This window comes from Neoarius graeffei, chromosome 1 (genome assembly GCF_027579695.1).
Source record: "Neoarius graeffei isolate fNeoGra1 chromosome 1, fNeoGra1.pri, whole genome shotgun sequence".
NCBI classification, from domain to species: domain Eukaryota; kingdom Metazoa; phylum Chordata; class Actinopteri; order Siluriformes; family Ariidae; genus Neoarius; species Neoarius graeffei.
This window is the reverse complement of record NC_083569.1, coordinates 110,853,742-110,871,142: the sequence shown is the minus strand read 5'-3', so window position 1 is coordinate 110,871,142 and position 17,401 is coordinate 110,853,742. Positions and strand designations below refer to the sequence as shown.

At 40.6% G+C, this 17,401-nt stretch overlaps 1 protein-coding gene across 5 annotated transcripts in view; it reads right to left on the bottom strand.

Moving 5' to 3' along the window:
• Positions 1-2,932: 2,932 nt before the first annotated feature.
• Positions 2,933-17,401, bottom strand: part of LOC132881992 (zinc finger and BTB domain-containing protein 17-like) — a 54,536-nt gene continuing 40,067 nt past the window's right edge. The window contains exons 6-7 of one of the 5 annotated variants that reach the window (XM_060915144.1): positions 4,956-11,697; positions 2,933-3,162 (exon numbers count right to left, since the gene is read on the bottom strand). In XM_060915144.1, the coding sequence (XP_060771127.1) occupies positions 10,612-11,697 (1,086 nt within the window). In that variant the 3' untranslated portion in view covers positions 2,933-3,162; positions 4,956-10,611. Of the gene's footprint in view, positions 3,163-3,485; positions 4,264-4,856; positions 11,698-17,401 lie in introns of those variants that run through there. The other 4 variants (XM_060915136.1, XM_060915153.1, XM_060915164.1 and 1 more) reach the window with 4 other exon arrangements.

Below are 17,401 nucleotides of genomic sequence, written 5' to 3'. Positions count from 1 at the left end.
CTCCATAACATTAAGCAGTCTGCAGACATTATCTGGTAAGTGTCACCCAACTATAAAGCCCATCTGGTCAGGGTGTATTAAAGTTGTAATGACCAATTCGACTCGTTTAGCTAATATGGAGGTCAGCAATTTGCAATCGGTATTTAGAAGTGCAATTGGCCTGTAGGAGGCACAATCTGTGGGGTATTTATGTTCTTTGAGTATCACCGATATGATTGCCTCTTTCCAAACTGACGGCAGTTCTCCTTTCTCAAGGGCATGGGAATATGCTCTCTCTAGGATCGGGCTGATGAGATCAATAAAATTCTTATAAAATTCATTAGTAAATCCAGGACTCTTGTTGTTCTTTAAATTTTGGATTGCCTTTTCAATTTCCTCTTCAGTTATTGGTCTGTCAATGAACTCAGCTGTGGTAGGGTCAATTGTCAGGAGTTTGATTGATTTAAGGCAATTGTCGATGTTTCTTGGGTCGCATTCTTCGTCTTTGTCTGAGCACAAGTCTTTATAGAACTCTGCAAAGGCCTCTGCAATTTCAGTCAGTTTGTAAAAGAATGGTTTGTCTGATTTGTCACTTTTGATTTTTTGAACTGTTGTGAGACTGTATTGTTTCCTCAACTGAGACACCACTAGGCGACTAGCTCTACTCCCATGCTCATAGTATTTTTGTTTCAGGAACATTTTTTTCCTGGAGTATGTGGCATGAGGGTGAGAGTAAAACGTATAATCTCGATCCCCTGGGTGTTTGCATCTCCAGACATCCAGGAAGCCAAACTCCTCACAGTAATTTTTAAGTGCCCTGCTCATAGTTGTTGGGTGGGCGTTTGAATTCATACTTTTATCTAGAAATGGGTTCAGCGCACAGTTGAAGTCTCCTCCAATCAGTAATATGCCTTGTGCCTTCTCAAGTACCAAGTCAAATATATTTTTCATAAATTGTGGGCTGTTATCATTTGGGGCATACACATTTAACATTGAGACCTGGGTTCCATTTATAGTACCAATCAATACATAACGCCCCTCTTTGTCCTGAAATGAGGAGTCAAGGCAGAATTGTAGTGATCTATGACCTGATTTATGTGAGGAATAAAAAGTCTGTGAGGCCCATGATTTGTTTAATTTCTTATGTTCAGCTTCAGACAGATGTGTTTCTTGAAGGTAAGCAATACTACCAGGGCCGTGCAAAGACCTTTGGAGGGGCAGGGGCTCAACATTCAAAAAAGGGTACTTGGAACAAATTTTTCACACAAGTTAACTTTATTCAAAACTAAATTTCAATTGCAACTGAACATTCTGTGTGTGTGTGTGTGTGTGTGTGTGTGTGTGTGTGTGTGTGTGTGTGAGAGATCCATCTAAATTCTGCAGTATTCTTCAAAGCAGCAGTCTTCGGTTTGCCATGTTCTTGAAAATGTCTATGACAACACTGTATTCAATATGGATATCTTTCTCAATTGCCAGCAGAAGAAGGTCTGACAGCCTTTCTTCATGACAAAGGCTGCGGAGTTTTGTCTTCACTAGCTTTAACTTTGAAAAGGAACGCTCTACCGTTGCAGTTGACACAGGTAGTGTTCCATATATTTTCAGCAGCCCAGACAGCTCTGGAAAAACCAAGTCGGCATTGTTCTCCTTGAGCACAGAAAGCATGGATGCCACACTGGGGAGGCAAGAGTAGGAGGAGTGAAAGACTTTAAGTTCCGTCAGTAATTTCTCCTCTTCCTCAATCCCATAAAACTCACAAAGCTTCCTGACAGATGCTAGTGCTTCTTCTGGACTTTTCCGTGTTTGCCAGACGTTTTAACTCAACTAACCTAAGCTACTATAACATAATAGTCTTGATAGAATATGTTGTGGACGTCGTCATTCAGCCTTAAGTTTTCGAAGCTGCTAGAATATGTTATTAACGCCGTCGTTCAAACTAAAGTTTCCGAATCTGCCACGTTAATGAAATGGATGGAGCAAACGGTTTGAATATAGCCTAGGCGGCTTCATTAAATGATAAACAACCCTACGCATTTACTGTTGTGTTCTAAGCTGCACAATATTGCATGTTCAGATAAGAAATGAAAGGAGACTTTCAGTGTGACCTTACCATGCCGTTCCTCGCACTGTCTCCCACTGCCAACCGCCTGCATGCGCTTTCTGCACGGAGGCTCACTGAATGCATGATGTCACGGATTGATGCCCGCATTTACATAGAAAAATGTTATTTTATAAATCTATAATTTCATATATTATTGTCAAATTGTAGAGAATATTGATGTTGGAGCTAACTTATCTTTTACAAATATTTAAAAAAAAAAAAAAAACAACAAAACAGTCCCTATGAAAAGGGCACTTTGGACAGCAAACAGAAAAGGGACAGGGGCTAGAGCACCTGTAGCACCGGTTCATTGCACGTGGGTGAATACTACAATTCATCTGTTTAAGCTGATCTAATATTTTCCTTCGTTTTTGGGGGCTGTGGAACCCCTTTACATTATATGTAACTACCTTACAGGATGACATTTTAATCTGTCATTGTCAATGCCCCTCAATGGGGCTGCACTGCCATGTGTAGAACAAAATATGTTGTAAATCTTTTGTTGCGGAGTGGCACGGTGGTGTAGTGGTTAGCGCTGTCACCTCACAGCAAGAAGGTCCGGGTTCAAGCCCCATGGCCGACGAGGGCCTTTCTGTGTGGAGTTTGCATGTTCTCCCTGTGTCCACGTGGGTTTCCCCCAGGTGCTCCGGTTTCCCCCACAGCCCAAAGACATGCAGGTTAGGTTAACTGGTGACTCTAAATTGACCGTAGGTGTGAGTGTGAATGGTTGTCTGTGTCTATGTGTCAGCCCTGTGATGACCTGGCGACTTGTCCAGGGTGTACCCCGCCTTTCGCCCATAGTCAGCTGGGATAGGCTCCAGCTTGCCTGCGACCCTGTAGAACAGGATAAAGCGGCTAGAGATAATGAGATCTTTTGTTGCCTTTCAAGCAGAATATCACGACCTGAAGCACCGTGGCCACCATAACTGAACATCTTACTCCATGGCGTGGAAAGAACAATGTAACAGTGATAAAAGAACAAAACTATACACATAACTGTGAAAGAAAATGCTGGAACTTCCATCACAGTGACCCACAGTCCCGTGGGCCTGTCCTGCCAGCCACCCCAAATTGCCACGCAAGATCTGTAATCAGCAGTACAAATATTAAGGGTGGTGATAGAAAAAAGGAGTGTCCAGAACATCTAGATGTCTGGGCCTGAAACTGTCTGATGTTAAGACAGTAACACAAGTTTCTTGGGTTGTCAATAAGAACTTCTTGCGTTCGTTCCCCCCTGGAGTCCACCTCGCCCCCCGGACCACCTGCTCTTTCATCATCATATGATACAGTGGTTTCAGTAAGAGCCATAACAGAAGGCATCAGACAACAAATTATAAATAAAATACTGATGATATTAATTCAATGCAAGAAAAAAAAACATTTAAATAAGTAAAATGAAATAAAAACCGAGGCAAACCTACCAAATACATTCCGAGCTGGTCTAAGTGACATCGTGAGATAACCACATGCAAAAGTCCACTTCGTTAAAAAAAAAAAGAGAGGGGGAAAAAGAAAGAAGGAAAAAAACAGTGCCCGGCTCTAATTATTACATCCCTCTCTTTTAGTGCCTCGAGAGAACTCAGCTTCTCATGACAGTGTGGGACTTCATTATACAGTTGTCTATCTGTTACGTGCATACCCTGTCCCCATTGTCCGTTGGACCTTATCAATTAAACAAATCACCAAAAGATCATAGAACCATGTCCTTGTAGTAGGTTTCATGCCCCAACTTAAACACCACTCCTGGACTTGCTTTATGTCTGATGCTCTTCTCATCTCCCATCTCACCTCCGTTGTCATAAGTCAGTTTGAGAGCGCATCGATGTCCCTCACCAGTGTACGTGTGAGCTGCTCCCCGCTGGGCCGGAGCGGAGCCGGCCAACCCCGCTGCTGCAACTCTTTTTCCATAAGCTACGCTTCCGATAGTCTTGCAGTAATGCCCAGGTGCCTCAGCTGGTCCACTGCCTCCCATGCCGAGCTGAAGAGCTTTTCCCCATCACTCAAAGAAACTCTCAGTACCGCTGGATAAGACGTCCTGAACTTGATGTTACGCTCCATCAGCTGGCGTTTAATCTCTCCATATTCCCTTCGCCTACACTGCAGGGCGGCCGAGTAGTCATGGTTGAAAGCATGGCCATAGCCAGCTATGAGGCCCCCGAGGTCCGGACCTCAGTCATTTTTAAGAGCTGAAAATACATTTGTACGCTAAATATTCAACTGGATAAAAAAATAAAGAATAACGTTAAAATGTCTCCGTAAAAAGTGCATTGTTAATTATGTTAAACGTTGATTCTGTCTTCTGTGTCTGTTTCGTGCGCGTGGCTCTGAGACCAAGAACACAAAATCGAATGAGTGCACGACTCAGGGGAGGAACGCAGTGCAGCAAACACTTTTTTTTCATGGTAACCATCAGCGCGCTTTCATGAAGCTGCTAAATTTACATTTTCAAAGCAGCGCAGTTGTAGCCTACCTTGTTTGTGATTTTAAAAATAAATCATTTGATAAGCCAAAGCAATAGAGTGGAAAGTTTCAACTTATGTTTGCCTTGGATAACTTTGCCTTGTGATATTAGAGAGAGTAAGAGGATCTTGGTGGGATTGGGTCCTCTGCGTCTGTATCTTGCATGTGTGGGAGAGCAAGAACAGAAAAAAAAACAAGAAAAAGATAGGGCAGGCTGTGAGAGTGTGCGACCCCCAAAAGAACGCAGTTCTAGACACTGCAAGCGCTCATTCTAGAGCGTGTGCATGGTAACCATCAGTGCATTTCCATAAAGCTATTAAAATTTAGCCTACAGGTTTTTGAAGCAGTCCAGCTTTGTTTGTGAACTTTAATAAATCATTCAGTAAGTCAAAGCAATATTTGTAAGAAGGGTTCTGACCTGATTTTGCTGTGGTGTAGATAAAAGGCTCAGCCATGCGAAGGCTAAAGACATGGCTTATGTCCACCATGTCCAATGACAGATTGACAGGCCTAGCAATGATGCATGTGCATCAGAAAGTGGAAGTGGACCAGGAGAAAGTCCTTAGATGGTGGGATGCCTCTGGTCACAGGAGGATTCAGCGAGCCTTTGATGAAAGAGGTTGTTGTTGAGATTTGTAAACCAATTTTCTGTGGTGCAATTTGCACTAATACTCACTTATTTCTGCCTAAATATTATTTTTATTTTGTCATTTCAGTATGCTGAGCTGAAGAAACCAGGAATCTGGGAATCTCTCTCTCTCTCACACACACACACACACACGGTTGATAAGGCAAATTGTTCAACAAGTTTAAAGTTACCCCTACTCTTTATTTAAACATGGTGGTGTATACTGATTTTTTTTTTCCCAGAATTGTTTTTTTTTTGTGTGTAGGTGTAACGGATGCCAGATTGTGAATGTATCTCAGTTCCATAGGGTACATGATTAGGGTATCTTTTGTCCTCATTGCTTGGGCCAGATCAAACCATTAAACAAGCTTAAATTATTCTTACTCTTGCCACATACATGAGTTTTTTTTTTTCAAAACTGATGATATTCAGTTCAAACACCATTAAAAGTAATTTCAGGAATAGACCTCTTGTGTGATGTGTAATTCACTCCTCTTATTTAAATATGTCGAAAATTTTTCCATCATGAACCTCAGTGATTTTAAAATGCTGGCTACAGACCTGGTCGAAAGTGATATGGCTCCCCTCAAACTGCAATTCTTTTGTGTTCCAGACTTTGTACAGGATCTGTTGCTTTTGTCTGAAAGTGAAGGAATTTCACCACAATCGATCTGGAAACATTGGTGTTTGTGGGTTTTGCCGCAAGCGACCTATGCGCGCGCTCGATGCCGAGGTCCTCTTCCTCTGGGAGCTTGAGAACAGCTTTCAGTAGCCTTGCTGTGAAAATAGCCTTGGTGTCTTTGCAATGTTGAACACTGACCACCACGTTTTCGCCCAGGTCCAGAGCATCTTGTTGCCTGGAAAACATGACTTGTTCCTATGCTAGTCAAACCTAGGGGTAGATTGAAAAATAAAACCATGCTCTGCAGGTAATTTTTACCCAGTGATAAATTAACATATTTTATTATATAGAATCAATTTAAAAAACCTATTAATAACAACAATGCACTCAGATGGTCAGTTATGCATCTCAACAAAAATAACCACATTTTCTCTCATGAACAAAAACAAAAGACTTGTTCACAATACATTCTTGTTCTGAAACAACAGCATGTCTGCTTTGCAACCACCATATGAATAAATGGGGAGGAAACACTGTGTTAGTTGTAATTTGTTGTTCCATAAATTTTGAAACATCTGTGACAAATGAATGACAAATTCATTCCAAAGAAATCCATTTTGGGAGGTTGATATGGTCATCAGCAGTCTTAGAAAAAAGGGTCTTATCTAGAACAGTATAAGGTTCTTTAGTTTGTTTGTTTCAGAGAACTCTTTAATGTTTCATGAGACGTTTTGACATCTGGCCGAAATACTTAAGCCTACACCAAAGTTTTCTTTCATATAAAATTATTCCTTCCAAACCATAGATCAGTTGTGCAATTCCATACGCCAAGGTTAACCCATGCATTTTTGGTACCAACACTTAAATGGAGCTGGAGCTGCCTGCATATATATATAAGAAGAAAAAAAAAAAGAATCCTGTGATTTTATCAGATGTGTCAATTTGCATTCAAGTGCTTTCTTTGCTCCATACACCAATAAGGTGTTTTGTCTCTTCAGCTGACTAGAACAACCCTTTATCCACCATCATGAAACTTGAAACAGGAAGTAACATGATAAACAAATCAAGTTACTTGACATGCAGTGCTAAGAGAGCATAGTTTCCACACACTATGCAGACTATGAGGGTTCAGTTGAAATGAGCCTTGGCTCAGAGAAGAGTTCCTGCACCTCTCCAAGACTCAAAAACAGCTTTAACACTTGAACAAATGTATTCTGGAGTACAACCCCAATTCCAAAAAAGTTGGGTCACTGTGTAAACTGGAAATAAAAACAGAATGTGATAATTTGCAAATCATGGAAACCCTATGTTTCATTGTACAAAGTACACGTAAACAATATACAAAATATTGTATACAATACGATATCCAAAGTATTGTATATTTCAGTAGTACAAAGACAACATATCAAATGCTGAAACTGAAAATTTTATTGTCTCATCTCGTCTTCATCCGCTTTATCCGGGGCCGGGTCGCGGAGGCAGCAGTCTGAGCATGGAAGCCCAAACTTCCCTTTCCCCAGACACCTCGGCCAGCTCCTCGGGAAGAACACCGAGGCGTTCCCAGGCCAGCCGAGAGACATAGTCCCTCCAGCGTGTCCTGGGTCTTCCCCGGGGCCTCCTCCCAGGGGGACATGCCTGGAACACCTCTCCAGGGTGTTCAAACAAAAATTTTATTGTTTTCTTTTTAATATATGCTCATTTTGAATCTGATGTCAGCAACACGGTTCAGAAAAGTTGGGACAAGGGCATGTTTACCAATGTGTTGCATCACCTCTACTTTTAACAACACTGTAAATGTTTGGGAACTGAGGAAACCAATTGCTGTAGTTTGGAAAGACAAATGCTGTCCCATTCTTGCCTGGTATAGGATTTCAGTTGCTCAACAGTTCAGGGTCTCCTTTGTCATATTTTATGCTTCATAATGCACCTGCAGGCAGGCCAGTTTAGCACCCGGGCTCTTACTGCAGTTTTAATATGTGCAGAAAGTGGTTTGGCATTGTCTTGCTGAAAGAAGGAAGGCCTTCCCTGAAAAAGATTTTGTCTGGATGGCAGCATATTGCTCTGAAATGTGTATATATCATTCAGCATTAATGATGCCTTCCCAGATGTACAAGCTACCCAGGTCATGTGCACTACTGCACCCTCATACCATCACAGATGCTGGATTTTGAACTGTGCACTGATGATAAACTGGATGGTCCCTCTCCTCTTTAGCCTGGAGGACGTGGTGCCCATGATTTCTAAAAAGAATTTCTACTTTAATCTTTTAATGATATTATGGACCATAGATGATGTGATGCCCAAATTCTTTGCAATTTTACACTGAAGAACATTATTCTTAAATTGCTGCACTGTTTGCCCACACAGTCTTTCACAGAGCGGTGAACCCCTCCTCATTTTTACTTGTGAGAGACGCCGCCTCTCTGGGATGCTCTTTTTTATACCCAATCATGTTACAGACCTGTTGCCAATTAACCAAATTAGGTTTTTGTTAAGCATGACAACTTTTTCAGTCTTTTGTTGCCCCTGTCCCAACTTTTCTGAAACATGCTGCTGACATCAAATTCAAAATGAGCATATGTGGCAGATCACAGAATCCAGGGACACGTCGGCCCGGGGGCATTTTGAGTTATTGACAGATTCAGAAAGTACAGTTTCTAAGCTTTCCAATGATGCCTTCCATGTGGAGATCTGACAATATTTGAAGAATGTGTGGCCTTTTGAAAGTGTATACTTCTTAAAACAGAAAAGGGAGAAAATCGCCCTCAAAGTTTTCCATCTCAGCTACTCTGGGTGCAGGGCGGGCACATAATGGTGCTCATCTGCATGACATTAAGGAAAGCCCTACCCCCTACGAGCTAGCACGATACTACTTTCATGTAAACAAAGATCACCACGTCAATTTTCCTTCCATGCAAAGTATGCCCAAAACAATTATGAAGTACAAAAATAAGTCCTAAAGTATACTTTAACGTTTTGTGGTTGAAAAATTACTCACACCGTAAGAAAGAAAGATAGCACGATGATAACACAACTAACACAACACTAGTTTCATGTAAAGCCTCGGTCACAACCGGCCGTATGTGCTCCTACAGCCGGTCTACATGCAAAAAACGCAAGAAACGCACGGAGAGCGCGCATGAAACGCACGAGAGCGCGCATGTGATGTGCTGATTTTCGAGCCGCAGACCGGCCGCAGAGGTTCTTTGTCATGTCAAACAAACTCTACAGGCGCTTACGTTTTTTTCAGGTTGCAAGACAAACTTACGGCCAACGCGCGCCTTTCTCCGTGAACAAAAAAAACCGCAGCGATTTGGGAAACGCCAAAAATCACACGGCCAAAAAATCGTACGTCCGGTTGTGACCTAGGCTTAACCAAACCACAACACTCTCCGTTACATGCAAAAATAACCACACAGCCTTAGATTAATAAACTTACCCCATCAGAAAGAGAAATGGCGCCTTGCACACACCAATGCCTCCGATGGAATGTAGTCCTAGAACGGTCCGTGTATCATCCAATCATTCAAGTATTCCATTCAATCTGGAAAACGAGGTTGCGGGGTTTTTTAGAAATGGTGATCTCCTATGTAAATACCGTGTGTCTGTTTGCTTCGCGGTGTGTCACCTCCTCTGCGCTCTGTTTAGTAACTCATTCCATAGTGAAATCACACGCCTGTATGCAGGTTAAGTAGCCATGCGCTCAACTCGGATCATACAGCTGATTCGCGGAAAAAAAAAAACAAATGACTTAAATCATCATGTGAATGGCCCATATGGTAATTTACCCACACCCCCCAGCAGGCTACAGTCCTGACAAAAACGAGACAATTTGCAACAAAAAAAGTATGCTTTTCCAACAAAACAATCTATTATCTGAAATACTGATTGCATTCTTCAAGATCTCAACTTGCACATGATGGAAAAAAACAAAAATCACAAATTTTGAAAAAAAAAAAAAAGCTTCTTTTGCGATTATCTCGGATTCGTTTCGGCCGACATGTGTTCCTGGATTCGGTGAGGGGTCACATATATATTTAAAAAAAATAATAATAAAAATTTCTGTTTCAACATTTCGTACATTGTCCTTGTACTGTTTTCAATGAAATTTAGGGTTTCCATGATGTGCAAATCCTCACATTCTGTTTTTATTTGTTTTACAGTGTCCCAAATTTTTTTAAATTGAGGTTGTACATAAAACCTCAAGCGTGAAAACAATCTAGGGAGAACATTGTGGGCTTCCTGTCTAGTGCTTAAAAAAAAAAAGGTTACAAACTGAATGTCCTGAGGACTCTAGGTCCCTCAACCAGCCAAAGAACCCTTAAGGAACCCATTTTTTCCCCCCAAGTTTGGGATAAGTGCACATTAAATAACTCATAATTTCTCTTTCTGATAAATATTATTTGGTCTCAATATTGCTACTGTATCATGGCTCTAGGTAGTGCTTTTAAGGTCTATGGTTTCAGTTAAAGCTGTATTCAGAAGAAATTAGTTTCATGTTGGTAGGTGAAGTAATCATTAACATGCTTTCCATCTTCTTAAGTATGATGACACTCCTGAAAGTGCTCATTTGTATTGTTTCCCAATTAATCAAGTCGTGATTTTGTTTTTTTGGTTCCACAATAAACATATGTGGAATTCAAAAGTACTCACTAGGGAAGCAACAGTTCTGTCTGAAAAGTACTCAAGCTACAAGAGACAGAAAAAAACAAACCCATTATGACATTGCATCATGTACCCTTGTGCTCATTTCAATCATGTGGCTTCAACTTTTATTAACGAACTGCTGTATTTAGTTCATACTCGTAAAGTTTATTCTCGAGTTCACCCTGTTTCGTCTTCCTCCTGACTCAAAACCAAATCATGGTGTCGTTGTTTGTGGTTCTTCAGGCTGATGTTATGGTTAAAACACTCTCCACATTGCTCACACATGAAAGGTTTCTCTCCAGTGTGGACACGCATGTGGGAAGTGAGGTTTTCCATTTGGTTAAAGGAACGCTCACACACTTGGCATTTGAAAGGCTTTTCTCCAGAGTGGATGAGTTTATGCCTCCTCAGCCTGTGGAGGTCTTTAAAGCGTTTTTCACATATATCACACAAATACTTATATGGACCTCGGTGCAACCTGACATGGCTGTTGCGTTTGTAAAGATTGTCAAATTTCTCTGGACAGTCTGGACAACTGTATGGCTGTTTTTCCTTAGGATGAGTCTGCTCATGTTCCAGTTTTGCTGGTCTGTTCTTAAACACCATCAAGCAGTACTTACATGGGTGGTCGGAATCCTCATGGAGTTTAGTGCAATGCCTTTTTAAGCCGACCTCAGTGAGGAATCTTTTCCCACACTCTGGACAGACAATAAACTTGATCTTTTGTTCACATTTATGTTCTTTCAAACCTTTGGTTTGAGGGTCTGTTATAACAAACTTGCCACATTCCTGGCACAACTTGTACAATGTCTTGACTCCATGCTCCTGTTCAGCATGTTTCTGAAAACTGGCCAAGTCATCAAAATGAACAGGTAGTTTTTCTAAACTCTGCATCTCAGTATCATCACCAACATCACACTGAGCACAGCAGAACGCTTTTTTGTGACGAAGGACAGAACAGGACAGCGAGACCTCGGTCCCACATTGTGTACACCACACCACAAGTTTACCCTCACCATCCTCCTTTAAAGCTGTGAACAGGTCTTCATCCATGGACACATCAGAGTCTGTGGCCTCTTCACCCAAATCCGGCTGCCACTCGTCTGAACTGTCTTCTCTTTTAGACAATTTCTTTTTCTTCTCTTCAAGCAAGCTTGTTTCCTCTTCTGAACTTGAAAAATATGACCCATCTGTTTCAATGAACATTTGCTCATAGCTTTGCTCACTTCCCTCATGATCCGATGACCCAATCTGGACCACAACCTGTAGGATATAGAAATCCTTTGATTGGGGCACTGGGGTTAATGTGAACGACAGGGTGTCCCAGAAATCTCCATACAGAGGGGAAATTAACACTGTACCAAATTATAATTTTATTTTAAAAAATTATTTTATTTATTTATTTTTTTGCTGTAGCAATGAGAATGATTTCAGTGCATTGTTCTTTTGTCAAAGACATTCTTATATATATCTATATATATATATATATATATATATATATATATATATATAGTATATATATATAAAAGCAAACTATGAAAATCTTTGGAAGACATTTTGCTAAAAAAAAAGTATTACTTTCCCCTATGAATGGAGACTTTTGGAACAGCCTGTATAATGTGAAAAATTTAATATGTCAGGAAAAAGGCTTAAAAGTGACCATGGCATTAAAATATAGCAAGCCTATATTAGACAGCAAGAGAACTGTCAGTTCTTGAAGTTGAGCTGCTGGAAGCAGGAAAAATGAACAAGCATAAGAATCTGAGTGACTTTGACAAGGGCTAAATTGTAATGGCTAGATGACTGGGTCTCAACATCTCCAAAATGGTACATCTTGTGGGGTGTTCCCGGTATGCAGTGGTCATTACTGAACAAAAGTGAACTAGTAACAGGGTCATAGGTGTTGAAGGCTCGTTGACTTGCACAGGGCACGAAGGCTAGTCCATACGGTCCAATCCCACAAGAGCTACTGTAGCACAAACTGCTGAAAAAGTTAAGGGTGGTTAAAACAGAAAGCTGTCAGCATGAACTTTTTCAGCAGTTTGTACTACCAATGCTCTTCTGTGGGATTGGACCATATGGGCTAGCCTTCATGCCCCATGTGAATAAACCAGCACATCAAGAACTTCAAGAACTGACTGTTCTCTTGCTGCCCAGTATATCCCACCCCTTGACAGGTGCCATTGTAATGAGATAATCAATGTTCTTCACGTCACTTGTCAGTGGTTTTAATGTTATGGCTGATCGGTGTATGTACAATACACTGAGTGCAGAATTATTAGGCAAGTTGTATTTTTGAGGATTAGTTTTATTATTGAACATCAACTATGTTCTCAATCAACCAAAAAGACTCATAAATATCAAAGCTGAATATGTATGGAAGTTAGAGTGGGGCGTTTTTAGTTTTGGCCATTGTAGGAGAATATGTATGTGTTCAGGTAACTTTCACTGTGCAGAATTATTAGGCAACTTAATAAAAACCAAATATGTAGCCATTTCACTTATTTATTTTCACCAGGTACACTGATATGACAACTCCAGATTTGCAAATAAACATATCTGACATTCAAACACAAAACAAAAACAAATCAGTGACCAATATAGCCACCCTTCTTCATGAGGACACTCAAAAGCCTTCCATCCATAGATTCTGTCAATTTCTTTATCTGTTCACGACCAACATTGTGTGCAGCAGCAACCACGGCCTCCCAGACGCTGTTCAGAGAGGTGTACTGTTTTCCCTCTTTGTAGACCTCACGTTTTATAATGGACCACAGGTTCTCTATGGGGTTTAGGTCAGGTGAACAAGGGGGCCATGTCATTATTTTTTTCACCTTTCAGACCTTTACTGGCTAGCCACGCAGTGGAGTATTTGGACGCATGAGATGGAGCATTATCCTGCATGAAAATCATGTTCTTCTTGAAAGATGCTGACTTTTTCCTATACCACTGCTTGAAGAAGGTTTCTTCCAGGAACTGGCAGTAGGTCTGGGAGTTGAGTTTGAGTCCATCCTCAACTCGAAAAGGTCCAACAAGCTTGTCTTTGATGATACCAGCCCATAGCAGTACTCCACCTCCACCTTGCTGGCGTCTGAGTCGGAGTGGAGCTCTGTGCCCATTACTGATCCAGCCACAGGCCCATCCATCTGGCCCATCAAGAGTCACTCTCATCTCATCAGACCACAGCACCTTAGAAAAATCAGTCTTAAGATATTTCTTGGCCCAGTCTTGACGTTTTATCTTGTGTGCCTTACTCAGTGGTGGTCATTTTTCAGCCTTCCTTACCTTGGCCATGTCCCTAGGTATTGCACACCTTGTACTCTTTGACACTCCAGGAATGTTGCAACTCTGGAATATGGCAGAACTGGATGCTAATGGCTGCTTCTTAGCTTCACGCTTGATTTTCCGCAGATCATGTGCAGTTATTTTGCGCCTTTTTTTTCCCCACATGCTTCTTTCGACCCTGTTGACTATTTGCAATGAAACGCTTGATTGTTCGGTGATCACGTTTCAACATCTTCGCAATTTCAAGAGTGCTGCATCCGTCTGCAAGACATCTCACAATTTTAGACTTTTCAAAGTCTGTCAGATCTCTCTTCTGACCCATTTTGCCAGAGGAAAAAAGGTTGCCTAATAATTATGCACACCTGATATAGGGTGTTGATGTCATTAGATCACACCCCCTCTCATTACACAGATGCACAGCACCTGATATACTTAATTGGTAGTAGGCTTTCAAGCCTAAACAGCTTGGAGTGGGACAACATGCATTAAAAGGATGTTGTGGTCAAAATACTCACTTGCCTAATAATTCTGCACTCAGTGTAGTATAGTAGGGAGTCAATGCATATATCCTTGTTTAATCATCTTGAAAACATTTTACTAAGTTGCCAACTTGATCTCTCAAAACTAAAAAAAATGTTCAACAGAACACCAGGCCAACAGACAAACAAAATAATAAAGCAAAAGAACAGATTTCCCAAATGTAGCTGGGATTTTTTTAAAGCACACACAAAAAAGGCCAAAAACATAAGTGGAGCAACATGATGGATTCAGTCTTAATACGAGAAGAATGCAAGTACTGGATGCCCCAACAAGCAAGGGTGAAATAATATTCAGTTCAAGAATACAGACACCTAAAAGACATATAACTATTTTAATGAAATCAAGGTACACCTTTCTAGACAGAGAAGACAACTTCAAAAGGAGAGTCAAGAATGTAATATAAATTGAATCATTTCCAAACAGAAGGATGTAGGGACACTAGAATGTTCTACATTTCTGCATAAATATGACCTAAAACAACATCAGATTTTCACACAAGTCCTAAAAGTAGATAAAGAGAACCCAGTTAAACAAATGAGACAAAAATATTGTACTTGGTCATTTATTTATTGAGGAAATATTGCATATCTGTGAGTGGCAAAAGTATGTGAACGTCTAGGATTAGCAGTTAATTTGAAGGTGAAATTAGAGTCAGGTGTTTTCAATCACTGGGATGACAATTAGGTGTGAGTGGGTACCCTGTTTTATTTAAAGAACAGGGATCTATCAAAGTCTGATCTTCACAACACGTTTGTGGAAGTGTATCATGGCACGAACAAAGGAGATTTCTAAGGACCTCAGAAAAAGCGTTGTTGATGCTCATCAGGCTGGAAAAGGTTACAAAACCATCTCTAAAGAGTTTGGACTCCACCAATCCACAGTCAGACAGATTGTGTACAAATGGAGGAAATTCAAGACCATTGTGACCCTCCCCAGGAGTGGTCGACCAACAAAGATCACTCCAAGAGCAAGGCGTCTAATACTCGGTGAGGTCACAAAGGACCCCAGGGTAACTTCTAAGCAACTGAAGACCTCTCTCACATTGGTTAATGTTAATGCTCATGAGTCCACCATCAGGAGAACGCTGAACAACAATGGTATGCATGGCAGGGTTGTAAGGAGAAAGCCACTGCTCTCCAAAAAGAACATTGCTGCTCGTCTGCAGTTTGCTAAAAATCACGTGGACAAGCCAGAAGGCCATTGAAAAAATATGTTGTGGATGGATGAGACCAAAATAGAACTTTTTGGTTTAAATGAGAAGTGTTATGTTTGGAGAAAGGAAAACACTGCATTCCAGCATAAGAACCTTATCCCATCTGTGAAACATGGTGGTGGTAGTATCATGGTTTGGGCCTGTTTTGCTGCATCTGGGCCAGGACGGCTTGCCATCATTGATGGAACAATGAATTCTGAATTATACCAGCAAATTCTAAAGGAAAATTTCAGGACATCTGTCCATGAACTGAATCTCAAGAGAAGGTGGGTCATGCAGCAAGACAACAACCCTAAGCACACAAGTCATTCTACCAAAAAATGGCTAAAGAAGAATAAAAGTTAATGTTTTGGAATGGCCAAGTCAAAGTCCTGACCTTAATCCAATCAAAATGTTGTGGAAGGACCTGAAGCGAGCAGTTCATGTGAGGAAACCCAGCAACATCCCAGACTTGAAGCTGTTCTGTACAGAGGAATGGGCTAAAATTCCTCCAAGCCGGTGTGCAGGACTGATCAACAGTTACTGGAAATGTTTAGTTGCAGCTATTGCTGCACAAAGGGGTCACACCAGATACTGAAAGCAAAGGTTCACATACTTTTGCCACTCACAAATATGTAATATTCAGGCCTAGACATTAAGCATTTACCACTGGTGACCCATTGGGCCAGTGGAATTGAAAAGTTGCTGGCCCAAATGGAAAATGTGGTGGCCCAAATGCGCGCAGTACCCAAACCACGGCTGCTACAGGCAGCCGCTGCAAGCACCGCAGGTGCTTGTACAAAGAGGGGGGTCCGGGGGCCTTCCCCAGAAAATTTTGATTTTTCAATTCATATTCGTGCATTCTGGTGCATTTTAAGGTGAAATTAATGAAAATAAGATTATTCATATTTTGCTAACATTATTATATCTTTATTGTTTGTTCACATTGATATTTTATTGTTTGCATTTCTTGTTCTATCAATTTCTTAGTTACATTTAAAAATTTCCTTTGTTCTTGTTCTCTGTTTGTTTAACACATGCTGCTGATTACTGTTTTACATTAATTGTTTGTATAAGTTTTAGAATAAGCTAAGTTTTGCCTCACCATGCAACTAACTTGTTTATAGAATAAGCTTTGCCTGTAACCCACCCTGTGTGATGTAGGCATATTTTCCTTTTTTGTCATGGTTTCAACTTTGGCTCATACCTGTATATTCTCAACATTGTAGATATTGAATTCTCACCACTGTAGATATTCTTATAGAAATAGAAGTACAATTAACTTTTTAAATACACCTTTATATAATAGCCACAAGACACACACAGGCCAGTCCCAAGTCTGGATGAAAGGTGCGGGTGGCATACTAACCCTTATCATGCTGGATTTAAATGGGCATTTTTATTGCCCATGAAGAAGGTTTATTTCTTAATTAATAAAATATCATGAGAATCACTGACAAACCATACATTTCCTGAAAGGGTGGACTTTGGGGAATAATCTAGTGAGATTTTTGCAAAGCCTTACCTGCTCGGGGGTGATTTATAACCCTAATTACCTGTTAATTAGCTAATTAACAGGTATGCTCAGGTGAGCCAAAAAGGGGTGAAATGTTGTATTTTTTTAATAAGACAAGATATAAACACCAAATTTTCAGGATATGTCCTTGGGGGAACTAGTAGTACATTTTTGCAAATTCAGCTCATTTGCATAAACCGTTGCCATGGCAACAGCAGATACCCTAGCAACTGGGGGTATACTGGGTTTAGCATGGTCTGGTTGTACCAGAGAGGGTCAGAATAGTTATTTTTGTTGTAATGAACTAATGTAGACCTAGTTTGGCTATTTTGATAGATTTCATCATCTTTGGATATTTGAATAATATATGGGATCAGATCTAATTTACTACATTATTTTATCTGTTCTTCTATTTCAGTCATAGCAACCAACAT